The sequence below is a fragment of the Coturnix japonica genome, chromosome 14 (assembly GCF_001577835.2).
Source record: "Coturnix japonica isolate 7356 chromosome 14, Coturnix japonica 2.1, whole genome shotgun sequence".
In the NCBI taxonomy this organism is placed as follows: Eukaryota; Metazoa; Chordata; class Aves; order Galliformes; family Phasianidae; genus Coturnix; species Coturnix japonica.
This window is the reverse complement of record NC_029529.1, coordinates 10,880,373-10,907,771: the sequence shown is the minus strand read 5'-3', so window position 1 is coordinate 10,907,771 and position 27,399 is coordinate 10,880,373. Positions and strand designations below refer to the sequence as shown.

The 27,399-nt window shown below is 52.9% G+C and overlaps 4 protein-coding genes across 7 annotated transcripts; 2 read left to right on the top strand and 2 right to left on the bottom strand.

Annotated features, from left to right (window-relative positions):
* Positions 1 to 584: 584 nt before the first annotated feature.
* On the bottom strand, positions 585 to 11,354 carry NAA60 (N-alpha-acetyltransferase 60, NatF catalytic subunit). Of its 4 annotated transcripts, XM_015877403.2 has the most exons (8): positions 11,145 to 11,354; positions 6,186 to 6,317; positions 5,180 to 5,295; positions 4,892 to 5,021; positions 4,099 to 4,195; positions 3,002 to 3,236; positions 2,262 to 2,447; positions 585 to 1,903 (listed from the first exon to the last, which is right to left on the bottom strand). In XM_015877403.2, exons 3-7 carry the CDS (start codon positions 5,287 to 5,289, stop codon positions 2,291 to 2,293), a joined length of 729 nt encoding a protein of 242 aa, XP_015732889.1. In that variant the 5' UTR covers positions 5,290 to 5,295; positions 6,186 to 6,317; positions 11,145 to 11,354; the 3' UTR covers positions 585 to 1,903; positions 2,262 to 2,290. The 4 variants fall into 4 exon arrangements, with proteins under 4 accessions (XP_015732889.1, XP_015732888.1, XP_015732890.1 ...); XM_015877402.2 differs by lacking the exon at positions 6,186 to 6,317; XM_015877404.2 differs by lacking the exons at positions 6,186 to 6,317; positions 11,145 to 11,354 and adding an exon at positions 8,650 to 9,005.
* A 202-nt stretch (positions 11,355 to 11,556) lies between these two features.
* On the bottom strand, positions 11,557 to 17,241 carry C14H7orf26 (chromosome 14 C7orf26 homolog). The gene is made up of 6 exons (XM_015877443.2): positions 16,962 to 17,241; positions 16,012 to 16,233; positions 15,106 to 15,271; positions 13,910 to 14,437; positions 12,989 to 13,028; positions 11,557 to 12,290 (listed from the first exon to the last, which is right to left on the bottom strand). The coding sequence occupies exons 1-6, from the start codon at positions 17,151 to 17,153 to the stop codon at positions 12,083 to 12,085; spliced, it is 1,356 nt and encodes a 451-aa protein (XP_015732929.1). The 5' UTR covers positions 17,154 to 17,241; the 3' UTR covers positions 11,557 to 12,082.
* Positions 17,242 to 18,897: 1,656 nt separating this feature from the next.
* Positions 18,898 to 21,855, top strand: LOC107320984 (deoxyribonuclease-1). Its single transcript, XM_015877435.2, has 8 exons — positions 18,898 to 19,239; positions 19,688 to 19,776; positions 19,914 to 19,997; positions 20,079 to 20,194; positions 20,505 to 20,617; positions 21,046 to 21,200; positions 21,278 to 21,368; positions 21,642 to 21,855. Exons 1-8 carry the CDS (start codon positions 19,093 to 19,095, stop codon positions 21,693 to 21,695), a joined length of 849 nt encoding a protein of 282 aa, XP_015732921.1. The 5' UTR covers positions 18,898 to 19,092; the 3' UTR covers positions 21,696 to 21,855.
* Positions 21,856 to 23,265: 1,410 nt separating this feature from the next.
* LOC107320985 (deoxyribonuclease-1-like 2) lies at positions 23,266 to 27,133 on the top strand. Its single transcript, XM_032447654.1, has 7 exons — positions 23,266 to 24,423; positions 24,720 to 24,808; positions 25,673 to 25,756; positions 25,914 to 26,023; positions 26,066 to 26,232; positions 26,383 to 26,537; positions 26,630 to 27,133. The coding sequence occupies exons 1-7, from the start codon at positions 24,277 to 24,279 to the stop codon at positions 26,865 to 26,867; spliced, it is 990 nt and encodes a 329-aa protein (XP_032303545.1). The 5' UTR covers positions 23,266 to 24,276; the 3' UTR covers positions 26,868 to 27,133.
* The last annotated feature ends 266 nt before the right edge of the window (positions 27,134 to 27,399 follow it).

Here is a 27,399-nt window from a genome sequence, read left to right as displayed (position 1 = left end):
TATACAAGGGCCCCAGAGGTGCCCAGCAGGCAGCACCCCACAGCCTGCACTTATGGCAGAGCAGGGGAAGGTCCTGAGCAGTGAGTGGAGGCAGCTGCCTGCGCAGGGTGATGAACAAACGACTCACAAGAGAGGTTGGGTTTAATTGAAGACATTTAGAGTGAGGCTGACGGCAGCAGCGCGGTGCTCCTCAATAAATAACGGGCTGTGAGGTGGGGGTGACACTGTAGGGGATGGGGTGATGGGGGCAGCACACAGAGCAGTGCGGGCACCCAGGGATGTGTCTAAAGGCAGCTGAGGAGTTGGGGTGTGGGGGGGGATGTCAGCACCAGGAATAAGGAGATTCGTTCTGGCCCAGAGGATGTAAGTGCCAAAGAAAAGCATCATGGAGCCAGCCCTGCTCTCATTGCAGAACAGCCCCTCAAACAGCCTCTGCTTCCCCAAATAAAGTATCCACCAGCCCATCAACCAGCCTGCAACGCTGCAGTCAGGGCAGCTCAGAGCTGGGACATGCTCCAGCCGAGGCAGCGCTGGGCCATCCCGGCCTCTGTTGACATGAAGCAGCACAGCAGCACACAGGGAGCTCTCCTCCACACCCTTTTATTGTTTAATGCTCATCTTAGGGCTTTCAAACACTGAAATCACTTCGTACAGTATCAGGGCTGCAAGCTCCTACCGTGTTTGCTCCTTCTAGGCCTAAACCCAACCCAGACTGTGGCTCATCCCCACTCTGTGCCCTCAGCTGCCACCAGAGCTGTCCCTGCACAGCTTACACCGCCCTGCACTTAAGCCCCACTTTAAAGATGGGTATGAGAGAGTGGGAGGAGCAGCACAGCGTAGAGTGTGGGAAGCCTTCACCAGGGCAGGGGATGCAGGGTTACGCAGAGGGGAGCGGAGCTTCCCCACCTCCAGCACTGCTGCAGCTGCAGACTCCCAGCCCAGAAGCCAAGTGCTCCTTCCCAGGGATTGGGAGCAGGTCCAGCACACAGGAGCCTCAGGGCTCTCCCTGCAGTGGGGCAGCTCGGTGCTGAGGAGCCCCCCAGCCTGGCCCAGTGCTGCAGGGAGGGCGGCTGACAGCTCAGCCCCATGGCAATGCCCACACACGGCAGCCTGGAGCATGCAAGCAAGCAGCTGGGGGGGCTTCTCTACAACCAAGAGCTGTAGTGATCTGTGTGCAGTGCTCTCCCCTAAAGATCCTGCGAGTGTGCAGCCCCAGTGCCAAGGGAGGATGCATGCTGGGGAGGGGAAGGGCTCTGCCTACCACAGTGGTCCCATAGCCCCAGGCCCTCCCCTGCTCTGTTCCAGCTTGGAAAGAGGCAGAAAGGTCTATACAGTATAATATATATTTCACTATGAAATAGCAATTTCATCCCCTGCCTTCTACTTGGTGCATCCTGGATTAGGTACTTTTTACACCCCCCCCCCCCCTCAGGAGGGCTGGGATCTTACCTGGGGCAGATGCCCTGCCTGGATTCCCCAGCAGGGCAGGACGCAGCCATCCAGCCCCCCTCTATTCTCAGGGTGCTCAATGCTCACTCACAGTCAGTGCATCTCACTCACTGCTTTCAGCAGCAACAGAACCACAGAACCCCTCCACATCACATACAAGAAAACCATCCAGAGGTGAGAGAAGTGGCAGGGACAGTGTGACATGCTCACAGACCGGTGACATGGAAGCCCTCAGCCTGGTGCCCCCTGGCAGCCTGGAATCCCAGGAGAGCTCACGGGCTCCAGCCCACAGGGTGAGTCGGGGCTGCAGCCCGTCCAGGGTGAAGTCTGCAAGATCTTGGTCAATCTGTGGGATAAGGAGTCCTGTCCAAGGGGTGGGTCACTGACCAAGAGCCATCATCACTGGAATCAGTGCAGAGCCAGATGGTTTAGGAGATGAAAGGAAGAACAATCCCTAAGGAAAGACAAAGAGGGAAGGTGTCTTGGAGAAAACAGTTGTTAATGGGTCTCAAAGTGCACTGGAGTTCTGCTGTTCCATAGACACAGTCAGATCTGTGCACATTGGCTACCAGCTCCTGAGCTTGGACACTGCATCAGTAAAGTGAAGGTTCAGTTACTCCATCCATCAAAGCTGGTCTAACAGCTGGGAAAAAGGCCAGAGGCAGCAGGGACAATTTTAACCTGCTGTAAAGGTCCGAGCCACATAAACAAGAGCAGAGTTCAAACTCCCTTCACATGAAACCAGGAGGTTGGCAGGGCCAGGCACACAGTCACGGTGTGGGTCAGAAGGGAGCCCACCCTCGGGCACGTACCTTTGTGCTGTGTCCGTCTGCTGATGGAGTCACATCGTCCGGCTGTACTCGATGCCACTCTTGGCAGAAATGCCAGACCATGGCAGAAGGCTGCAGAGAAGGCTCTGGGCTTGTCTGTATATCCTCTGGGGAATGGAACACGGGCTCAGGCTGGCTAGCGTTGATCCGATGTGCTGCAGGTAGTCAGTGGCCATCTGTTAAGGACATTGACGTTTATATTCTAACTTCAGAAATAACTTGGAATTCTCAATGGACTGCTACCTGCTACAGAAACCTTGACACAGTGAGGGCTGCTCTTCACCAGGACCCAAAGACCTGATATAAATTCCCAAATCCAATTTGAGAGCAGCCTACTGAGACCCAGGCAAGGCCAGGGCCCAGTCAAAGCAGGGGCTTTTCTGCCACAGCGCCAGCCAAATCCTGCACCACGCAAGGCAAAGCATGCCTGGTATGCTGGCTTAACAAGAGCATTCACAGAAACTGGCTCCAGCTTCAAATTTCATTTCCCATCCTTCACTGTTCCCAGAAGAGCTGGGGAAGCCTGCGTACAAGTGGCTCAGTGCAGAACCTGTCTAACGCTGCCTTCGTTCTGGCTGCAGAGAAACCTGTCCAATTAAGCTCACATCATTCCCCAGACACAGCCAGGTCACACTTGGCTGGATTGCTATATTTAGCCCCCAACATGGTGTGGTGTCTGCTTAGCACGGCTCGCTGGACACCAGGCTGAACTTAAAGGATATAAGATTGTCCAGGGTGGGTGTCCACCATTGATGTACAGAACGTAGGTAAAGCCATCTTTGAGGACCCCTCTTATGGAATAGTAATAGGGAAGGTAGTGGTGCTGTTTAAAGTCTCTGTTTTCATAGAAGTTTATTGCTGTGTTGTTAGTGGTGAGGACGTGCAGGTAAATGGCTTTGCAGTGATCTTGGGCAGTCGTTGATATATGGTCTTTTAAACTTTCAAGCAGGAGTGAACCTGTTGAAGGAGAGAAGAGCAGAATCAGGCAGTGCAGCTGCATCCCTCAGGGCCAGCACAGCCCTGCAGGGCTCCTGGCTGAGATCTCTGGCACCCAGCAGCTAAACAGCAACTGCTGCACACACTAAGAGCTCAGATCTCACTCACTCCCCAAAGCAACATGAGAACATTCAATACAGCAGCACTAAAGGGTTTTAATGGCACTAGCTAATTAATTACTAACTTATCCGAGCACTGTTCTGCGTAAGCATTTTCTTCTTTGTACAGATAATCTATCTAAAGTAGCACTTCAAGATTTAAATACAGCCCTCCCACTGAGGCCTTCATGCATCAATATCAATTTCCACCTTTCTAAAGGAGAGAAGAAGGGAGATACAGTCCTTAGCTGTATCCACTATAGAGACTCCAGATGTGCAACAGTGAGTCATGCTGCCAAACCTGACCTCCTTCCTTTGGCAGATCAAAGATACAGATCATGCTTCAAATTGCACCAGAATGGCACTTACTGATGGCAAACCACATCCTGCTCTGAATGGAGACGAGCCCTTCTGACTGCGAGATTTCCAAATGCCTGCAAAACTGCTGTGTGTTGTAGCAGGGACTCAGAGCTTACGTGGATGTGACAGGTTAGATCAGGTCTGAGTTCCTTCAGCTTTCTCTAAACATTTCTTCTATTGGTTTAAGTTGTAAGTTTGAAGCCCCACGAGCAACACAAAGGGGATGTGAGAGCACCACTTCAAGTGCTGGGATAAATCACAGAAGGCTTTCTTGAAAGGAAAGTGAAGTGGTGCAGGTTTATCATCCAGGCCCAGCACCCACACGTAGCAAGACAGCAACAGAATCCTCATCAGCAGCAACTTACCAATCCCGTGTTTCCTGAACTCCTTCACCACTCCAAGACTGAGTATGTAAGCAACTTGAGTGTCCAAAGGAAAATTGGAAGCTAGGATGTCTCCATCCTAGAAGAGATAGAACAAGTTATTTAGTGAGGTACATGGAAAGGCAGAGGAGAAAGCAGGAATCCTGCACCAGAACACATGAAAACAAAGCAAGAAATTCCTCCTTTCACTTGGCCTTTACAGACACAGAACACAAATCACAATGTTTCTTTACTATATACATTATTTGCAGGCCTAAGGACACAATGTATCTGCACTCAGGACCAACAAGGATTCACACAGCCAAGGCTGCAGTTACACATCAGAGTCTGGATCCAGGAGTTCAGCAGCAACAGGCTTTACTGCCTGCTCAGGGTTTCATGTACTGCTGAAGAGGACAAGAAACGTGCTCTACAGGCCCAGCTGTCTGGGAGAGTATCTGGGTAAGCCCTGGCTTTCAGTGTGGTTAGAACAAGAACCTTTTGTTTGCTGCTGAAGATGCAGTTTGACTTAGACTGGCTCTGGGGTGAAGCCAGCTAGAGTGAAGAGCCCAGTGCCACTCAGTGCTCTTGGCTCCTGCAGGTGTTACTGACTGTCCCATGCCATCACAATGCTGATGGCCTTTAAGCATTTATGCCAATGTGGTTTTTAGACCACAGCAGCATTAGCTGATTCCTCTTCACAGCACATCAGGCAGCAAGTCTTCTATCAGAGCACAGCTGTCCAACCCCAGCAGGAAGGGACTTTCTGTTGTGTTCTGAAACACAAGTTTCCTACCTCTTTATGCACCTTTGTTCTGCTCTTGATCTCTGCCACTATCATTCCCACAATGGAGCCTCTGTATGTGGCTGCGAGGGAAAAGAATTTCTTGTTGGAAGTGATATCTCGGTACCATGAGTCAGGGTACCTGGAAAGAAGAAAAAAGACAATATTTTGTACCAATATGCATCAAAATAATATCACACGAGCAGCCTCCAGCCACGGGCATTTACCACATGGGGAACTGAGCTGGTGCTCAAAGCAATGCTTGGCCCTGGGCTCCCACCACCTGTACCCACAACATACTCTATTGGGAACCAGTCGCCGCAGAGCTGCTTCACTGCATCTATGTCATCGTGGCACAGCAGACGCAGGTTCACGTCAGTGAGTGCAGTGGGAGGCACCTCCTCTGTCATTCACACCTGCAAGACAAGAAAGCACAGCAGGGATGATGCAACGCAGCCAAGTATCTGTGCCAGGGCAGCTCTCGGTGTGCAGGGAGTTGTTCTTCCAACTGAATGCACCCTCAGTGAGTCTGCAGATGGCACCAAGCTGCAAACTGCAGCACTCAGGTACTCCCTGAGCTGAAGGGGATGCTCAGCTCTCCAGCAACTTTGCTTTTAAATACAGAGACTTGAGATGAGCAGATTCAAACACAGTGGGCTGTATATGTTTGAGCAGCTTCATTGTAAAAATCCCATCACAACACTCAGTGACCAGCAAAAACACATTAAAGGAATGCACAGCAATGATCTGAATTTGATCTGCTTTGACAGCACACAGAACCATGCACCAATGGTTCTCCTAAGGATTCAGAAACACCTTCCTCTGCTGTTCCACCAGCCAAAGCAGGTCGAGCCCCAGCTCCACTCTGCCAACTTTCTTGGCTCACCTGCTCCTCTCTGAAGTACCCAGGAAAAACTGCAGCTATTTCACAGGACCATGGCTGCATCCTTACTGAGCTGCTTTCATAATCACTCCAAACATCCCTGTGAGGATTAGTTCACATTTAGCAATCGTTATATTCTCCAAGAGACAGCCAAGCACCGTGTGTTATCTGCTAGGTCCATCTCTATCAAATCAAGGAGCACAGAAGGCAACTGCAGTTTGCAGCAGCACTTGATTGAACATTTTTCCGCCCTCCCCAGATTTGCAGGGAGAAGTGAAGAGAAAGTTACAAGATAAACCACGCTCAAGTGGCAGTGACACGGAGTGACACCACTTAGGCTAATGATAGAGGAACTCCAAATCCTCACGCATAAGCTGATTATTGGCTGTGACAGTGTTTGGTAATTATTTTTCTTTGCCTCACTTGCTTGCTGAAGCACCAATAGGCTGCAATCGCTGCCTCTCTGGGCTGCAGGCTGGGCACTGTGGTGACATGCGATGCTTGGTTTGGCTTGCACTCAGCCCTCAAGAAGCTGGGAAAGGCTGCAGTGGGTACCTGCAGGAAAGAAGACACCTGCTTAACAATTAAGAATTGAAATATTCATGAACTACTGCCAACAGGGGAAAAATACACAGGCCAGGTCACACAAAGAGACAACTAATAAGCAGGATGTGCCCAGAAAATGGTTTCTGAGGAAGTAACAAGCTGTGCCAAAACCAACAGCCTACCTACACTGGACACAGGAACACTCCTGTACATGCAGGACAGGGCTGGTTACCAGCACAGGATGTTAATACCATACAAAATCTGCTGGGCACCAAAGCAGTGGTCCTCCCACACACCTGCTGTGCCAGTTTTTGGATACAGCTGGAGTCAGACACCTTCAGTACCAGCTCCTTGATAACCTTGTTTGGTCAGAAACAGACCAAGCGAGCATTGAAGGAGACAAGCATGCACGTGCCCAGCCTGAGGAAGCTACTCCATAAGGAACTATACCTGGCTTCTTCAACCAGGACAGACTAAACTCCACTTCAGTCTCCCAAAGCTTGCTAAAGATCTTCCCAAAAGCCCAACGCCACCATGCTGGGAGAGGATGGTTAATGTGGAAAACAGATAGGAGGCTGGAACTGCACGTGATGCTGTTGGAAAGAGTACAATAGCTGAATATGGAGCAGATGAGACTGAAGCATCCAAGCAATTTGCCCTCATATCCAAAAGCTTACAGCCCTGAGAGCAGCCTCGTGCTTCCCTGACACACAGAAAAGTGAGGTTATAATCAAACACCTGATGGTTATATAAGGCAGACATTAATTCACATCATGTATATCAATGTACATCTGCAGTACAGCCATCAGAGCTGCTACCAGAACTGAATTCGAAGCCTTTCCTGTCCCCATTAGGGAGAACTTGAGATCACAGCAGCACAATTAGAGCAGCAAAACACTTCAGAGAAAATAACATCTCATCTGCATTTGCTGGCCAAGTTCTGATGTCAGAGCTGACAGGATGTGACTGTGCCAAGGGAAGCTCCGTCTTATGCATCACTTTAAGAGTCAGCTTGGTTGCTGACAAAAGAACAGAAACAAAAGATCAGAAACACAAAGGAAAAAAGCCAGTTTCAAGTCCATTCTCTATCTAAAAACTGCAGATCTTTACAAATGAATTTCAAGAAGCTGACATGGAAATATAAAGGCTTTGAGCAGCCACAGCTTTCTGCCTCGCTTTACTGAAATAAATTCAGGGCTACAAGAAAGCCCCAGATGTAAGAAAGCAGTTTGGCTTTATGTGGATGGAGTGGCTGCAGATGAACCTGCTGTAAACTGACCCATCGTATTTGGCACCCAGTCTGTGCACTGCTGCACAGAGCTTAGCTGAGCCAGCAGCTTAAGGGACACATTCTTGCCTTGAAAGAGATGATTCACAGCAAAGAAACCTCAGCTCAGACTTTTCTCCAAAGCAGGAAATTCTCCTTCCTTTCTAGAGCCCTTGCACATAAGAAATAAGGTGAGAAACTCTACATAATGTTCTGCTTGTAGGGAAATATAGTTCACTGCCCTGAATCAGCACTCACCATCTAAGAGGTTGTTCAAATGCAAGACAAAGCTTGACGCTCACTAGAATTCAGTGAGAAACTATGTAAGGGCTCTAGAAAATCCCTCAAGCAATTCCATGCCTTCCATAGCCTGGCAAAGCAATGGAATGAGGCTTCCCTCTTTTAGGGCTGTTGGACATGCCCTAACAACACTTCTGCTCTGTGCATCCTGCAAGCATCAGCTGGATCTGAGCACTGAACAGCCTCACAATGTCACTTCCACAAATTCTTGTTTGGATTTCCGCTGCCATCCAGAGAAGCTCATCAAAACCCCAAATAGAAACACTATCAACCAGAAGCAAAAACACTCAGTTCCCCAGCAGAATAAAACCAAGATAAACTAAGACTCAAGTTAAACAAATATTAAGTGGAATCGCACACAGATATTCCAACAAGGAGTGCACTGGCATACCCCTGTTATCACACTCCTTTTACTTAATACAATGAAACTGGACTTGAAAAGATGCCAGACTCCTGCCTTCCTACCTAACCTCACTGAAGAATGGGTCAGTTCCCTCCTCCAGGCTCACCCTGTGCCACTCAGCACCTACACAGTGCAGACATCACTGAAGGAAATGCACTGGCACCTTGTCCCTGGCTCTGCACTTTGCTTTTGCTGGGCCCAGACTGCAGTTTGCTCACCAAGGGACTGAAGTCCAAAAGCCAAACTCTTGGAATCACAGCAGTTCTGCCAGGGAGGATCACAGTGTGAGACAGACCCCCAAAGGATACTCGGCAATGAGACAAAAGCATTGTGGAACAAACAGCAGTTATATCTGAAATCAGAACACTTACTGTCAGAGAAATCCAGCTACACGTGTATCCCCCGTGCTCTGCTCACTCACATTCACGCTAATCTGGCAACCACGAGTGGCTCTCAGTGCTGTTCTTTTACCCTACAGCTCTGGATACAATCACTGGAGCAATGATTTCATGCAAGCTGTTCCCATACAAAGTGTCCCCAGAGCACACTGAGGAATGTGCAGCTTCCTCCTGCCCCAGACAGAGCCATTCCTCTGGGGGATGGTGAGCAAGAATCGCTAGGAGGGTCCTGCTGTTAAAGCTCCTCTTGTTGAGACGCAGAAGAGAAAATCTGCTTTGTGACAGCAGCACTGCAGGAGCTGAAAGCGGAGGGTCCCAGCAGAGGCACGTTCAGCAGCAGGAGGTGCCAGAAGGAAAAGCAGCACCACGTGAACACTGAGCACAGCACAGCTGCTCCTCCCAGCACCAGGAACCCCAGACAGCTCATCCGCATGCAGGCCCGCTGCCATCCCAGAATTAGAACAAACAGCTGCACACAAGATGCAAGTGACTCAAAGAGCCAGAAATCAAACACAGTGCAAAGGCTGGGAGAGGGAATTCCAAACCCACCTCCATTACGAGGCACCGTCCTCGTTACTGAGCTGTCTTAACTCATCACTACACATGTTCCATCACAGAGGCACCAGCAGCCTCTGTGTGTTATATACATATAACCTCTAGAGACTACTGGAAGCAACTGAAACATGCACCAACGTGACTGCTTTCCTCTTCCTTTCTTAGAGGTGTTTTCTAGCATGAGACACCCACACCTGGTTCAGCTACAAGCCTGTGGCATTCCAAATAGATTTGGGTGCCCACAGCAAGAAGTTGAAACCAAGAAATCCCAAACTGACTTAAAAACTAATGCTGGAAAACCAACCAGCTCCTGCCTTCCTGCTAGGAGAGGGGGAAGCAGAGCAAGGTGTAAAGCTCTCAGTCTTTTTGCAGTGCCCCGCACTGAAGACATCGGTGTTTAAAGTTTGTAGAGGAGCTCTGAGAGAAGGCAGAGCTCTCATTGAACAGCTCATAACCCCACCAGGGAACAAAGCAGGAATGTGGCTGCACTGCCTGCACAGCTGAGTCAGCTCCTGGTGGGTATGAGGCACCTCCAGTGTCAGCTTGTGAATGGAGATATTGAGTTATTAAAAGAAATGATACACAACCTGGCACTCCCAAAACGCACCAGAAGCATCACCCAGAAAGGCTTTTAAAGAGGAAAAAGTCACAGAGGTGAAGAGTGTCTCTGACACATTAAATGGAATAAATGAAAGGCAATAAAATCCAGCGTGAGTTCTTAAGGGAAAGACACCCAGGTGTAATCTGTCCAGTAGATCCATGAGAACTGGAGGGAAGAACAGATTAATAGATGCACATCAAAGTTTGCCAACGGTTCAATGGAATAAGGCACAGATTTGCAGGGTAGCAGAGGATGGGTCCATTCCTGCAGCTCTCAACAGCTCATCAGTGTGCCTGGCACAAACTGCCTGGTGTGAAAGGTGCTGCAGCACAGCACAAAGCAAAACACAACAGAGCAGACTAATCAGAATGAAACATTTAAACACATCCTGCAAATCCATGCTACTACTAGGAATCACAGAATCGTAGGGGTTGGAAGGACCTCTAGAGATCGTCGAGTCCAACCCCCAATCCCCAATCCATCCAAGGATGGAGCTGCAAGGCTGTGGTTACACTGCAGAGCTGCCATGCTGCTGGCTGAGCCTCCTTAGGTAAACCTAGAGCCGGTCTAGCAGGGAGCAGGCTGTGAGTGCAGCCACAGCACCGCCCGACCTCAGCTGAACCAGGAAATGCCCTTCTCTAGTAGCACAGCCATGCCCAGCCACAGCGTGCAGCCAGCAGCTGCTTTGGCCAGAGTTCACCCACCTCTTCCCTTTAAAAACTCCAACAGGTTTCACTGCAGCCATTCAAAGAATGGTTGGGTTGGAAGGACCTCACAGCTCCCCCAGCTCCAACCCTGCCACGGGCAGACGGGGCACTCAAAGCAGCGCCAGCACCTCACCCCCATCAGGGTGAAGGATTTCCCCCCCACCCAATCTCCTCTTCCAGTTTAAAGCCGTTCCCCTCTGTCCTGCCACTCTCTCCCATGTCTAAGCTCCCTTTAGGCACCGTTAGGCCACGCTGAGGCCTCAGAATCACACAGAATCACACAATGACCCAGGTTGGAAGGGACCTCAAGGATCATGTAGTTCCAATCCCCTGCCTAGCAGGGCCACCAAACATACACCTTTACTAGATCAGGTTGCCCAGGAGACCCCATAGATCCCCATAGAGACCCCATAGATCAGGTTGCCCATGGCCCCGTCCAACCTGGCCTTGAACACCTCCAAGGACGGGGCATCCACAACCTCCCTGGGCAGTCTACCTGGGCGCCCCCCCCCGTCCCCCCTCACCCCACAGGGCCCAGCCGACCGACAGCTGCGGCCTAGTCGTGCCACCGGGACGGACCCGCGGCAGCAACAACCCCGGCTCACCTGGGAGGGGCGGCGGTGCCGGGCAGTGCCGGCAGGTGCCGGGCGAGCAGTGAATGGGGCGGTACGAGCGCTCAGCACATGCCGTAACGGCGGGGCCTGGTGAGGACACGGAGCCGCGGCGGACACCGGCGGGCGGGGAGACGGGGTAGGCCTTCCTTCCTTCCTTGGGCACCGCGCAACAACACGACACCCCATTGGCTGCGTGAGTCATGTGACCAGATCGAGCGACGCATGCGCAGATGGGGAAGATATCGAAGCCACGCCCCCAATGAGCTGGCCACGCCCCCCAAAGCAACGAAGCCACGCCCCCAATGCATTTGGCCACGCCCCCAGCCCCCACCGCCCATATAAAGCACCCACCCCCTCATTGCCACTGCTGGATAATGGGATAGAACGATTTAATGCACCTTAATTGGTTTCCTTTAATAGGAAGTGATGTTTTATTCTACCTTGTGCTTCTGAAGCAAACATCTCTGCGTTCCAAAAATATACAGTGTGTTCTGTAGCTCTAGATACAAACATTTACAAAGAGGTGGAGGGGCTGGAGTGGACTCAATGTGTATGGCTTCCCATCCGGCCCTATAGCCCAGAGCAGGGCTGTGCTGCTCCCACTGTGCCACATACACAGGGGATAATGAGAAACACCCTGCTGGGATGTGCTGGGCACTGTATGAAACACCATGGGTCCAAAAGGTGGCCACGTGCTCCATAGGGCTCCTCTTGGTTGCCTCCTTCCACTCCCTCCCTTCATCCATGTGGTGCTCTCATATCCTCAGCCCATGTCACAGTAACTGCTGTCCTCCCCCCTGTTGTCTTCTCTCATGGAGGTGGAGCTCTCCTGCTTCCCAACATAGAGGAAAACGTGGCTCTGGAGATGGTCCCTTTTCACTGCAAGGCTTCCTCAAAGGGGAGCCATGAGCTGCTGCAGTCCGAGCTCGTTAGCGGATGGGCCTGTAGGGGAATGTCATTCCTGGTATGAACGTTTGTACGGGGTGAGCTGGGAGAGCAGGGTGAGCAGGGAGGGCTGGGTGAGCAGCGTGTGCAGGGTAACCCAGCGGGGGGGTGTGGATGTGAGGGTAGAATCCTGGAGGCAGAGCGTTGTGGGCCGGCTGCTGTACAGGACCTGAGATCACCAGCTGCAACAGGCTGCAGAGAGAAGAGCAGACAGTTGTGTTACTTTGAGAAGGCAAACTAAGTGAAAGCAAGATCAATTTCACCTTGTGACTGCTCTTCATTCAAGTGGACATCGCCTTCTGCTTTAAGCGTTCTATTAGAAAACACTGCTGTGAGCAGAAATTATATCTGTCACTTTCTCTGAAGGCAGCAATGCTGCTTTGAGCATCATTCCTTTTTCTGCAATCCTCACAGGTTAACAAGACAGGAAACAACAGGTGCAGCTTTCCACAATGTGGGCACCATCAGGCTTTTGCAAGGGGAGATTCCACCTCTGAGCATGTTCAGCTACTTACTAAGAAAAGATCAGAGGTTTGCTAAGGGTAAGAAGTGAGAAACAAAGTACAGTTAAGCTCTAGTTTGGGTGAAACCACAGGGGAGTTGAGAATGGGATAAGTTTGGGACAGGTTTCACACAGTCGTTTTGTTTTCCCTTCTGTTCATTTGGTTTAATGCAGGTTGGGTAAAATATCTCTATAGTGGGAGTCACAGAACTCTCCTTGAGTCAAGCACCCAGCTTGCAAGGAAAAATAACCATCACCCTTAAGCTGATACTAAGCTGTGTCTGAACAAGGGGCAGCTTCCAGACTGCAAGTACAAACTTATAAAGGAGGTCTCAACAGCTCAACATGTATCAGATACTTGAGACACTGGGACAGGAAGGTCTCTTACTTGTTGTGTGGTAGCCTGGAGCACACAGTTCTCAAGTCATCTGAAAGAGAACAGAGTACATATCAATAAGGGTCAAGCAATAAAGGGTCTATCAATAAGTAACTAAGGTAGCTAATACAAGGTGTGACTGCTCCACGAATACAGTGCTTATGATGACAAAGGCAATGAGTCAAAGGACAGGAAAAGAACAGGTTTTGGAAACAGGAAAGACAGACACAAGCCACACTAACAGGCTTCTTCAGTAACTTCAACTTAAATGCACGGACTGTAATAGTCTCACTGAAGGAAAACTGAAGGCAGAGAAGCTCCAGACAAGCAGTCTTAATTTGCTTTTCTCGTCCCTTGTTTAACACATGAACCTCATGGCAATCTACTTCACAGTCTCTCCTCCAGCAATTCAGAGAAGACAAATTGAAGAACAGTTAAAGAGAGCTTTTTAACTAGCTACAAGTAATCCCTGGCCCCAGACTGCCATGGGGAAGTGCACAGCTTTCCTGGAAAGCAATTATACAGCCAGGATCAAGCTCTGCCCACGCCCTCAGCTAAAGCAAGCTGCACATTCACAGACACAGAGCCAATACTGTGCCTCATCCCCCTGGTGAAGGAGCAACCTTTGACTGACATTCATGCTCGTCAGCACTGCACGGCTTCTCATCAACTTAGGATTTCAGATTGGGTTTATGCTGCTCCTTTTAGTGTGCCAACTGTGCTGTGGTTTCACATGACACATCTGCCCTCCACTCTCAAAAGCTGGCCCCAGAATTGTTTTTCAAAGCAGGGAGAGTTCAGAGGGGGATCAAGACCCAAACAAAGAGCCTCAGTGGGATAAGATCATGTAGATCATGTACCTTTCATGACATCCCCACACTGGAGGAAAAGAATCCAAGGCCAGGTTCTTTGGCAGCCCCACTGACCACTTACCTCGGGTGCAGAGGAGCGCTCCTGATGCCATGGCCACCTGCAAAGCCTGAGCCAGTCTGTCGAGAGCCAGTTCAATCTCTTTGGATGCATTGAGAGGATTGAGTTCATCAGACAGCCTGTTAATTTCCTCCACAAGTGGAACCACGTGATCAAAGGGTATTAGCCCCAGGCGCCCATAAAGGTTCTTCTCTGTTAAGTGTCCCTGAAGCATCATAAGAACCTGCAGGACACTTAGATGCAGTTTTGAATACAGTTGATGGCAATCTCCATCATCTCCTTCAGTCGAGTCCTTGGCAATCTTGCTGGTGGGGTGTCCATTGGCGAGAGAGGCTTTCTTCTTCCTTTTATAAGCCAAGGGGGCCTTCACACACCAACGGATCAGCCCCGTCAGTGGGGTGAGCTCTAAAAACCCTATTGGCAGGTTGGCTGCAATAGGAGTGTTCAGAAAGGTGATGAGGATCAAGCGGGGGTCTTCGAAGATCCAGGAAACAATCAACTCAAGCAGATCTGAGGGAGGGATGAGGTCATCTGAAGGCAGGGAAGACAGGAAAGACAATGCACAGTGAGCATGACAGGACAGCATGACACAACCACACTCCTGTTAACTTCAGCTTTTGTTCTGAAGGCACCACAGCAAGATTTAACCCTTTCCACAGCAAAGCTTTTTATGTTGTTATTTTCTTTCCAGGCATGCTGCTGTTTGTGTAACCAAATCTTGTCCTCAGAAGACAGTGGAGACACACACAGGAGGTGCACTATTAATTGCATTTTGTATCACTGCTTAAGCAAAATCCATCTCCAGCTTGTGAATATTCTGAATTTGAATTTTATCTCTTTTTAGAAGGAATTTGACTGACAAACAGACTCCAGTCTGTCTGCTGGCTAGCAGACACAGCAGGGAAGAAAAACTGCCCAGCCCAAGTAGATGTTCCTTCATTCCTAATGCTACTCCATCTAGAAGGCCCCTTTGTTCTTTACCCACTATCAGACGTTACCTGTCTGCTTCTCTGTTACAGACTCTCCCTTCAGTTACTCCTTACTTTTTTCCTCACCCCAGCAATAGTTGAGGTCACAGCCTGAACTGCTGCCAGCAACAGTTCCATTGTTACAAGCATGTTAAGAATTTCTGCAGTTAACATTTACAACTGTTAGTCTGCATTTCTTTACACCATACCTCTTGCTTTGGAAACATTTACCTGAGGAGAGGTCATAGAGAGCTGTGACGGCTGTAATGAACTGGCAGCAGAAGCGAGGACTGGCACTGAATATCTGCTTCAGAGTTTGGATGGATCCTGGCACCAAATTGCAGTAGTCATCAACCAAGGCTCGGGCTAATCTCACGCAGAACACCGCAGGAGTTCGCTGCAGGGATGGAAGGCAGCACAGCATGAAAAGGAGTTTAAAACAAAACACAGAAAGTTCTACAGAGCTGGTTTTCAGTTCACTCTGCTCAGACACTCCCTGCTCACTTCATCCAGATGCTTTGCTGCTTCAACATCTGTGTTTCCACTTGCCCAAAATCAAAGTGCATAAACATCTCTGTGTATGAACGACCCATTCACAGAGAGGAGTAAAATCTTAACATGGAAAAGTTCTCTGCAGCCCTCACATTACTTAAGAGCTGTGTTCTTTAAAATAACCTGCAGACTCTTCTGCTACCCAGGATACATTCCCTCCTGTATCAAAGTTCAACAGATGGAACTCTGTACATAGATTAGCAAAAGTTCTGCCCTGTGTTGGAGCAAAGGATGGATGTGAGCACAGAGGATGGTGATGCACTGGAACAGGTTTCCCAAGGAGGCTGTGGATGCCCCATCCCTGCAGACATTCAAGGCCAGGCTGGATGTGGCTCTGGGCAGCCTGGGCTGCTGGTTGGTGACCCTGCACATAGCAGGGGGTTGGAACTGGGTGAGTGTTGTGGTTCTTTTCTACCCAGGCCATGCTGTGATTCTATGTGAGCACAGAGATGTGTGATGAAAGCTGCAACAGGCGGCTGTTACATCAGTTAAAACTACCATAGGAGTTGTCTGCAAGCAGCTGCCATCAACCAAACACAGCCCCTTGCTCCTTCCCACACTCATTTGTTCACCCAGAAATCACACCTGCAGCCAGAAGGCAGCACACTCCAGCACAGGGACTCTGCACACAGCCACAGCCATGGAAACCAGCTTTCCCAGTAAAGCCATCCTGTTGTCATCCGCTTTGTTCCCTTGAGGGCTGAAGAGCGACGAGAAAATGATCTGCCGAACTGAATCCTTGGTTTGTTCTTGGAAATAATTGCACATGATCTCAAGGAGCTGAAGTTCCTGAAGCGAATTCAACCTCTGGAACAAAACAGAAGCAAAACTGAGAATCACTGTGGGGGACTCATAAGAAACAAGGGCTGGTTGGTGATGTTTGCCAGCACCTCATCAAACCCTGCAGCCCCTCTGGTACTGCAAAGCCTGACATAGGGGCACACACATCCCACATAGGGGAACACAAGGCCCACACTGGGGCACACTAGGCCCACAAAGGGACCCACACAAGGCCCACACAGGGGCACACAAGACCCACGTAGGACCACACTAGGCCCACGAAGGGGCACACAAGACCCACATAGGGGCACACAAGGCCCACATAGGGGCACACAAGGACTCACATAGGGGCACACTAGGCCCACATAGGGGCACACGAGGCCCACATAGGGGCACAATAGGCCCACACAGGGGCACACAAGGACTCACATAGAGGCACACTAGGCCCACTTAGGGGCACACAAGACTCAAGTAGGACCACACAAGGCCCACATAGGACCACACAAGGCCCACAAAGGGGCACATAGGGGAACACAAGGCCCTCATAGGGGCACACTAGGCCCACATGGCTCACACAGGGGCAACAAGGCCCCACATAGGGGCACATAGGGGCACATAGGGGCACCCAACACCCCATGGTTGTATATAGGGGCACATAGGGGCACATAGGGGCACATAGGGGCACACAAGGCCCACATAGGGGCACATGTGGGTCCATATAGGGGCCCACACAAGCCTATGGGGTAAGGCCGCACCTTGGGCGGAGCGCCTCGCTCCTTGGGGACCTGGAATAGAAACTCCTCCAGCAGCTCAGCCGGGCCTTTATCCACCAGGGGCAACGGAGCGTTCTGCAGCTGGCTGCTGAAATAGATATCGAGGTGATATAACACCTCTTTAGCGGCGCTCAACGCGTCCCGTCGGAGCAACGAGTGCCGGATGTCACTCATGGTTCTCTCTCCGTTCTCCCGACCCGGTGCGGCCTAGTCTACAACGCGCAGGCCTACAACCGGAAAGCGCTACGGATGCTCGGATAGTCCAAAAGAGATCGAAAGCGTTTCGCTACGCTCTGCAGCGCCCTCTGTTGGTGGGGCTGCGCGTTGCACCTTCATGCAGTGGGTGGCGAGTGTCAATCACAGTTTGGACACTGTGATTGATATAATAATCAATCATTATTTTGGCCACGGGTCCCTGTCAATCACTATTTTGGCCATGGGTCCCTGTCCCCGAGGCCCCCCCCGTGGCCTCTGGGGGCAGGGACCCATGGCAGAAGCCTGAGTGCATGATGCCCCATCCCACAGCACAGGGCACAAGGTTGAAACCACTAAGGTACATTCCAGCCCAATAAATGGCATTAAAACAACCCCCCCCTTCCAAACCAGCAGGCTTCAAGTGGTCATTTTCCCACACACAAGCCCCACGTTGTCCACCTGGGGTGTATTGCAGCTTGGGGACATCAATCAAGAGGTCACCGTCTCCGCTCTCAGTGTTTCCTTCCCTGTTGGCATTGATTGAAAGAGCTATTTATTTATTTGTTTCACTCAACAGACCTTTGTTTCCATTGAAAAATGCCATATGGAGCCCGAGGCCTCGCACTCTTGTTGGTTGGGCTGCTGGCAAAGCCAGCACTGCCCTCCCCATATATACAGGTGTCGCTCCTCCTTCCCCTTCCAGCAACCAGGGGACGGCTCCACAGGTGCATCACCCTGCTGAGGATCTCTCTGCAAAGCCATTTATTGCAGCTCAGGTGAGTTTTGCTCTGTGCAAAGGCTCACGGGCATCACTTGAGCATCTGTGTGCACCACGCGTGCCTCAGGGAGAAGGAGTTGGGGCATTCCTATGTGTCCTAGTCCTAGTACAAGTCCTAGTCCTAGTACAAGTCCTAGCATTACCAGGACTTGTAGATTTAGAAACTTCAACATTTGCCATTGTAGAAAGGAGGGAAAAAGGGGAAAACTTGGTGCTTTTATCGGACTGGCTGCCCCAGACACAAAAACAAGCCTGGGGGGTCCTCAAAGCTGGGGTTATTTCCCATTCCTACCAGCAGATCCCATTGCTGCTCCAGGTGCTCAGGGCACACAAGCTTGGCTGCAGTTCAGATCTGATCATGTTGGAAGGACATGGTGAAACATTACCCTAAACTCCTTAACTGTGGATAGAGGCCACTGCGCAGCCTTGGAGCAGGGTCCTACAGTGCTCTCCCAGGTGCAGACAGGGCAGGAGCAGAGGGGGTGACATGGTAGCCCCAGTTGCAGAGAGATGTCAGGGTGCAGGGGGCCCTTGCCCACCCCAGTGAAGGATGCTGCTGCCATGCAGGGGTGCTGGAGGTAAACATCCCTCACTCTGCTCCAGCACAGCTGCCATAGGGTCTTTTGGATACCTGGTGCAGACCTGAGGAGCAATGGGAGAGGCACAAATGGAGATGTCCAAGTGGGTTACAGAGAGCACATAAAGCCCATGATCACCTGTGTGACAGCTACTGTGTCTGTGCACAGCTCAGTGACCTAAAGGTCTGTAGCACAGCACAGGGCTCTCTGTGACCCACAGCTCTATCGGAGGTCCCTCCAGCACATAAAATGCCCAGATAAACTCTGCTCTGTGCCTGTGCTCAGGGCCAGGGAGGGCTCCAGCTGGGCCAGCAGCTCCTGCTCCCACAGCACTTGTCACCAAGCCCACAGAGATGTCCGTGAGTGAAGGAGCAGCTGCTCTGAGTCACTTCGAATGGCATTTGCTCCTGTGCCAGAGTTATCAGCTCAGGCTCTGCGGGAGGTCCGGGCTGCCTGCAGGAGGATGGGCAGCACTGGAACAGCAGGATGGGGCCGCATATGAAGCAGGGACAAGGACTCATCCCTCTGTTTTGCAGACCATTTCTGCCCCTCTGTGTGCAGGATGGCAGCTCGTAAGCTGGTGCTGGAGCTTCTGGCTGCAGCGATGCTGCTGCATGTGGCTTCCACGCTGAGGATCAGTGCCTTCAACATCAGGACGTTTGGAGACGGCAAGATGTCCAACCAGACGATTGCAGACTTCATTGTCTCTGTGAGTGCTGGGGGAGAGAAGCAGCACTGGCTGTGCTCTGCCCCTGGGATGTAGCTGGCTTGGGGCAGCCAGGCATTGGCTTTCTGGAGATGGTTGTCCATTCATGTGTGTGCCTACCTTCATGCCTCCATCCATCTGTGCCTCTATCTGTGCATTTTCCATGTCTCCACCTAGTCTCCCACCCGCTGTCCCCCTCACCCCATCTCCAGCCCAGGTTGCCTCCATTCTCACTGACCTAAGGGCAGGAACTGCTCAATGCCAACCAGGCACCTGAGAGCAGCTTGTGCCTAATATGCTAATGGCAAGATGGATGCTGGAGAGATGATGTTGGAGGCCCCTGTATCCCTATATGGGCCTCCAAGTTGGAGGGATCCTTCCCAGGGCTCCACAGGTGACCCCATGAGCAGCTCCCAGCCATGGGTGAGCAGCTCCCAGCTTGTCCCTGCAGATCCTGGCGCAGTACGACATCACCTTGGTACAGGAGGTGCGGGATGCTGACCTGAGCTCCGTAAAGAAGCTGATGGCCCAGCTCAACAGGTGACCCTGATGGCACTGGGTGCCAGGTGCCAGCAAATGTGTGCTAGGGTAGAGCCTGGGCAGCATCTTGCTTCACCCCAACACCTCCAACTTGGCCAGAGAGATCCTCCCTCACTGTCTCCTCATCTTCCTCCCAGCGCATCATTGTACCCCTACAGCTTTTTGAGCAGCATCCCCCTGGGTCGGAACAGCTACAAGGAGCAGTACGTCTTTATCTATAGGTAAGGGATGCCACCAGTGTCCCCCTGCCAACTGCTGTGCCCTCCTGGAGGGAACTGCACCTTCCCACTCCCCTTCCTCAGGTCGGACGTCGTCTCTGTGCTGGAAAGCTACTACTATGATGATGGCTGTGAGCCCTGTGGGACGGACATCTTCAGCAGGGAGCCCTTCATTGTGAAGTTCTCCTCTCCCACCACACGTGAGCAGAGATGATGCATGGCAGCTGTGTCACTGTTCCCACCGGCACTGCTGCCCCCAGCCCCATCAGTCCCACTGCCAGCCTCTGGGGCTGCCTGAACCCATTATAGGGTCCCCATTGTGGTCACTCATTGCTGCAGGGACTTCTCCTACCTTCAGGTGCCCCAGGGTTTTCCCACCATGTCCCATCTCCCATCTCCTCCTGTCACCTCCCAGCTCCCATCATGAGAGCTTGGGGAAAAGGGAGAGCAGCAGAGCCCTGAGGCTGCCCTGGCTCCATGCCTGCAGGCTGATGGCTCTGTCCTTGTCAGAGTTGGATGAGTTTGTCATCGTGCCCCTGCACGCAGAGCCCAGCAGTGCTCCAGCTGAGATCGACGCACTCGCTGACGTCTACACAGATGTAATTAACAAGTGGGAGACCAATGTAAGTGGCACTGAGATTTCCCCACTCCCTCCTGGGGACTCAGGTGGGCTGTGGCACATCCCAGCAGCCATCCATAGATAGATGTATCCCATGGAAGACCTTGTGTGCCTGTCAGAGTGGGTGCCACCCCACGGTGTGGGGGCACAGAGATGTCATAGAGCTGCTGGCTGGCTCCAATGCCCTCTCTGGCACGAAGATGCTCTGTATGAGTTTAGGGAGACGTTGCTGGCCTGTAATATCTTTTCCTAGCCTATAGACGTGGCTGAAAGGCTCTAGAGGGCAGCCCACGCCAGCTATATGGCCACAGAACCCCACTGACTCTTGGGGCAACCCAAGATCAGAGCTCAGTGGTGGGCACTGGACCCAAGTGCAGCCCTGCTGTGGGCACCAGAGCCATAAGCCAGGCTCAGCGCAGTGCTGCCCTGCAGAACGTGCTCTTCATGGGTGACTTCAATGCTGACTGCTCCTACGTGACCGCCGGGCAGTGGCCCTCCATCCGCCTGCGCACCCTGAGCGCCTGCGAGTGGCTCATCCCCGACAGCGCCGACACCACCGTCACCAGCACCGACTGCGCCTACGACCGGTGGGTGGCACAGCAGTGGGGACAGGGGCTGCAGTGGGGGATGCAGCGGGTGCTGACCCCCACCATTGCCCTGCCAGCATCGTTGCTTGTGGCTCCGCACTGCGCCAAGCGGTTGAGTATGCGACCATCAACAATTTCCAGGAGAATTTGCGTATCCAGAACAAGGATGTGAGTGAGGGGGCAGGGGCTGGGTGCTGGCAGGGGTCTGCTGGGGGGCTGAGGGTTTCAGCTGGTGCTACATTAATCCAATCCACAAAGCCTCTGTGGATATGCACAGGCACCCAAGGGTGGCCCTGCTGCCACCTGTGCACCACTGCAAAGCAACATTTGGGGTCTGGTCTGCATTTGGGGCTGGAGCAGAACCTTTGAGCCTCAGCTGTATGCAGCAAAGAGATCAGCTCCGGGAAAGCAAAGCCACCCCTCTGCTTTCCCTGCACTCAGGCTTTGGCCATCAGTGACCATTTCCCAGTGGAGGTGACGCTGAAGGCCCGCTGAGACCTGCACCAACAGCCAGCAGCGAGGAGTCCACGCACCACTGGCTCCAACAAAGCTTTGTAACCACTCGATTTGCTGCATGCTGCCTCTGCAAGGAGCCAGCCCTCGGGGGTCCTGCCATTGTGGGATGCCCTCAGCTTGCATTAAAATGATGCCATGTTCAGACCTGATGCTTTGGAGAGAGACTCAGGCTCAGCTGGCAGCAGGGTGCTGCTCCCACACAAGTGCCATGGCTCCAAGCTGGATGCATGCACACACATCCTCCAAAAGCCTTTGCACATACACACACTCCCTTGCACACATCCTGCCCTGCAAACCCCACCATCTCCTGTGTGTCCCAGAGCCACCCCATGCATGTACCATCGCTCCCATCCTATAGGACTCATTTCCACTTTTCCATGCCTCATTTTGGGGACACACCTGAGGGTATGAGGGTGCTCAGCAAAGGAACACACCTAGAAGATAAACGTTTGGTCAGTGGGGTGCTCAGGGTGCTCATCCATTCTCCTCCATCCCCCATCCAAAGCTCAGCAACCGCTGCCACGGGGCATCCCCATCATGGAGCCAAGATGAGAGCACCAGGCTCTGTGGGTGGGAAAAGCAGCTCCCATCTGAGCAAGCAAGAAAGCAGGATGCTGAGAAAGGCCTGGGAGGGTTCAGGCAGGACCTGTCACTCTATCTGAGTCACGGGATGCAGGCAGCTTTTCCTACATCTCATGGGGGCTGGAGCCCTCCTGGCTGCAGGGTGTCTGATGGGTGCTGGTGATGATGGTGGTGGGTGGTGGAGGGTGTGAGTCAGCTCCCATGCAGCGGTGCGGTGCTTTCCCAGGGGTTTCTGTGTCTTCTCAGGGGTTTCAGTGCCTCCCCAGGTGTTTCGGTGCCTTCCCAGGGTTTCGGTGCCCTCCTGAGGGTTTCAGTGCCTGTGGGTGAAGGGTCCCACCTGGATGTTTCATGCCCTGTGGGACTCTGCATGCCCCAACAGTCCCACTGCAAGGGAGGGTCATGCCTTGGGGCATCGGTCCCAAAGGAGAAGGAGGAAATGCTTCTCCCAAAGGAACTGGGCTGCACTCTGCCTGCAGGGATGGTGCAAAGCCTGAGCTTAGCAATCCTGCAGGAATGCAAAGATGCGTCTGAGGACACCGGGCTCACCCCATGACTGGTGGTGAGGATGCCATGCCAGCGGTGTGTGCAACAGCCTGACGAGCCCCAGCAGGAAGAAAGGTCACCTCCCTAAGTGACAACTCTGTCCCCTGACCTCCTGGGGTGCTCTGTGTGCATGGGGAATCTAGGACGTGGTCCCAGCCATGTTGAAACCCATCAGTGGGAACAGGTTGACACTGTGCCCTGGGCTGCTTGGAGTCATGAGCAGGGCTGTTCCGTGCAACCAATGGAACTGCTTTGGGTGACCAAAGGAGCTGCTTGAGGCCATCAGCAGGGTTTCTCAGGGTGACCAGTGGGATGATTCTGGATGACCACTGCGGCTGCTCCAGGCTTTTGTGGCTCAGCCCTTGCACAGAGGCTCACCATGTCATTGAGGATCCAACCGGCTTGACCTGAATGCCCTGCCGTTTCCTCCTATTCCTTCTAATTACGTGTCTGAATCATCTGCATTAAGGCCATCCCCTCCAGCCACCTGCCCCCCACATGGCATAGCACTGGGCTGGGGGCACTGCCAGCTGACCACCCCAGATGTGCCCCTTGAGCCCCCCCAAACCCCCAGCCCCATAGGGCTGCCCCACTGGGCTGCCCCACTGCTCCCACTGCTCCCCAGCCCCTTCATGGTGCTGAGCACAGAGATGCTGACGCTGGCCCCACCCTGCCCCTGTGCGGGTTTTGGTTTCCCAATGTAGGAAGGAGCCCAAACCTGTGCCAAAACACCCACGGGGGTGTCCGACTCATCCTGATTTTCCAGCGTCTCAGCTGGGAATAAAACAGCCCTCCTGCCACCGGCAGGGCAGAGGTGCTGCGTGCTCACACGGTAAGGATGGAGCTGGGGCTCAGGACTGCGATGTGATGGGCTGGGAGCCAGGGTAGCTGTGTTGTGGGCAATCGCTGTGGTTCATCCATGGAACTGGAGGAACCAGGTTCTGCTGGATCTAGGAGTAGCTTCTGCACCTTCCAAGCTTGATGAATGGTGCAATCCCAGCACAGAAAGCAACCGGCTTCAGGGAGCAGCATGGAAGAGATGGTGATGGGGATCTTTGGCTGTGTTTAAAGATGCAGAATAGCAGTGTAGGGTCAGGAGGGGACTGAAAGCAAAAAGGATACAAACATTCTGGGGTGCAGGTGGAGAGGGAAGGAGCCTGCAATGGGAGCAGAAGAGCTTCATGGAGAGCAGGGCTGGGAGCTCCCAGAGCTCACAAGTGATGGGTAGAAATGCTCCTAGGCAGAACGTGCTTCATCTTCCTCTGGAATTGGTGGCAGCCCACCTGCTGGCTTGGTACACTCCAGGGCACAGCAGCTGGGAACGACCTAAGTGGATTTTTTCACTCTATCCTCATATGTGAAGCCTATTTCCAAGCCCAGAATAAAGCCTGGCTCCTGTCATTGCATCCTGTGGCTCAGAATCCCTCCTGGCAGAATGGGGACTGTGGTGCTGGCACTGTCCCTGCTGAGCATGGCTCTCCTGTGCCCAGCCACCGCCACGCTGCGCATTGGTGCCTTCAACATCCAGTCATTCGGGGACAGCAAGATGTCTGATGAGAGCGTGGCAGGTGTCATCATCAATGTGAGTACAACCAGTGCTGCGTGGAGCATATGGGGATGGGCTGTGTGCAGGGACAGAGCTTAAATACAGCTGGAGCTGCTCGGGGACATGGCTGTTGCTGGGACATTTTCCCAGTGCCAGGGATGTCCCCACTTTGATGGGAGGACCATGGGGTGAGTCCCTATGGGGACATCTGCCTTGGCATTGATGGGCTTGTATGACACTGTGGGGTGACCCAATGCTGGGTGGCCCCATCCCTGCTCACCACCCCAGCACCCAGCACAGTGCCAGGCTTATTCTCACCATCACCACTGCAGATCCTGCGCCGCTATGACGTTGTGCTGGTGCAGGAGGTGCGTGACTCCGACCTCAGCGCCGTCACCGAGCTCCTGGAGCAGCTCAACAGGTAGGAGTGGGGCTGGGGCTGAAGCCATTGGGGTTAAAATGCTGGCATTGGGCAGGGAAAATGAAGCTGCTTGAGCAATAAAAGGCAAACAAAAGAAATGCTGTTGAAAGACAGTTTGTTTTCTGGAAGGGGAATTAAGAGGAAATTGTTGTAGCTTCGCAGAAGGAAATGGGAAGGAGCAGCTGAGACGCCTGCAGGCAGCCTGGAGCCTGCTGGGTGCCATGCAGTGCATCACCCTGGGGGCACAGGGGCAAAACCCTCATGAAAGCTGAAAGGAACTACAGCTCTGGCACATTGAATTTGGAAAATACAAGGGGACATGGGAAAGCTGAGGCTGGGGATGAAGGGTGCAAGGTGGGACTACACGGCTGGGGCTAAATCTGGCCAAATGTGATGAATCAGCCCCAAAACAGACGTGGAGTGGTGGAGGTGGCTGTGCAGTGAGGTACAGAGCTCTGCACAGATAAGGGTGCCACAGGGATGGGGGTCTTTGGTGGGACTGAGTGAGGCTGTGGTTGAGATGAATGCTCCCCAGCAGGTATGCCCAACCCATGTCCTCACCCCTTTGATCCCCCCAGCATCCCTGCAAAGCAAACGTGGCAGCAAGAGTGATGCCAGGCCCTGCAGCCCCCAGGCCACCAATTAACCTCATTTAGCTTAGATGCAAAATGAAGATGGAGAGCATCCCTGAAGAGAAATGGTTGGCAGGGTCAGACCTGCACCCTGCTGGTGTGCAGGGAGAATGGAGTCCATGGCTGGGCACGGTGGATGGTTCAGGGCTGCTGTGCCCATGGAGGTGGCAGAGCTAAGGACACCTCAGGGCTGTGCCAGCTGTGCCACTGTCCTCCATTTGCATCCCTGCAGTGTGTCCTCATCCCCATATGACTATGAGATCAGCGGGCCCCTGGGACGGGACAACTACAAGGAGATGTACCTCTTCCTCTACAGGTAACGGGGTGGGAGCACTGCTGTCCTCTTTGGGGTGCTGCAGAGGGGACACGGGGCTCCCTTGTCACTGGCTGGAGTTCAGGACACCAAAGCCATCACAGCAGGGCTGAGCCAGGGGCCATGCTGAGCCTGGGGTCACTGTCCCTTCATCCCACAGGACGGACGTCGTGTCAGTGGTGGACACATATCAGTACGAGGACCCACAGGACGTGTTCAGCCGGGAGCCATTCGTCCTCAGGGTGTCAGCACCCCACAGCAGTGAGCAGCGTGGGGCAGGGGACCCTCAGTCTGAATGAGGATGGGTGACAGCAGGAGGTGGCCGCTGGGCTGTGGATACACAGGCTGATGTTCTTCTCCCCACAGAGGCGGAGGAGTTTGTGATGGTCCCCCTGCACTCAGCCCCGCATGATGCTGTTGCTGAGATCGATGCGCTCTATGATGTCTACCTGGCTGTGGTCAATAAGTGGGGGACAGATGTGAGTGCCCCAGCAGCACCGTCCCTGCTCTGACCCTGATTCCTTCTAGGGCAGGGAGGGATGGCCACAGAGCTGGGGTCAGTGCCAGGCTCTGGGGGTGGAGAGCTGGAATCAGCCTTGCTGACAGCCCCCACGTGGCCCTTTCTGCAGAACATCGTGTTCCTGGGGGACTTCAATGCTGACTGCAGCTACGTGAAGCAGAGTGACTGGGCCTCCATCCGCCTGCGCAGCAGTGATGTCTTCAAGTGGCTGATCCCCGACAGCGCCGACACCACCGTGGGGAAGTCGGACTGTGCCTATGACAGGTGGGTGCTGCCATGGAGGTGCCATAGCTCCGTGCCACAGGACCCCGCAGGTGAGGTGGGAGCAGTGCCCACTATGTGCTGTTCCCATGCAGGATTGTGGTGTGTGGATCCAAACTGAAGCGGAGCATCGTGCCAAACTCAGCCACCGTGTACAATTTCCAGCGTGCTTTCCAGCTGGAGCAGGAAGAGGTGAGCAGGGATCGTAAGCCAGGACTCAGGGTGGCTGCTGTGCACAAAGCTGTTTGGAACAGCAAAGCTGAGCTGCCCCAGGTGCAGCAAAGACAACCTGGCACCACGGGGCTGCCAATGTTCGGGATTATTTGGGATTAGGCAGCGTGGTCCCAGCCATGTGGCTGCTGCACTCCTGAGCCTGCAGCCCTCACCTAAGGCACACAGCTGCCCCCTGCAGACAGCCAATGTGGTAGGGATCCATGGAACAACATATGAGGGGGATTTGGGGTCACTGCCCATCCCTGTGGGGACAGAGATGAATGGGGAGTTTCTGAGGCTTTCATGGGCAGGAATGAGCATAGCAGGGGCAGAATTCCATGACTCCAAGGCTGGGGGCATCCCATCCACATCCAGCAGTCACAAGGGTCCCACATAGTGGTGACAGCCACCCCAAGGGCCCCAACACTACTGCTTCACGTAGCTGCAGTCAGCATTGAAGTACAGGGCTCACACAACCCTGGTGTTACACCTCACTGCCTCCTGTCTTCCTGCAGGCCCTGGCAGTCAGCGACCATTACCCCGTCGAGGTGAAGCTGATGGCTTGAGTTCTTCCTGCTGCCACACACGACGACCCAGCTCCAGCTCCCACCATCCCCATGAAGATGCACTCTGCAGTCCCATCCATGAGCCC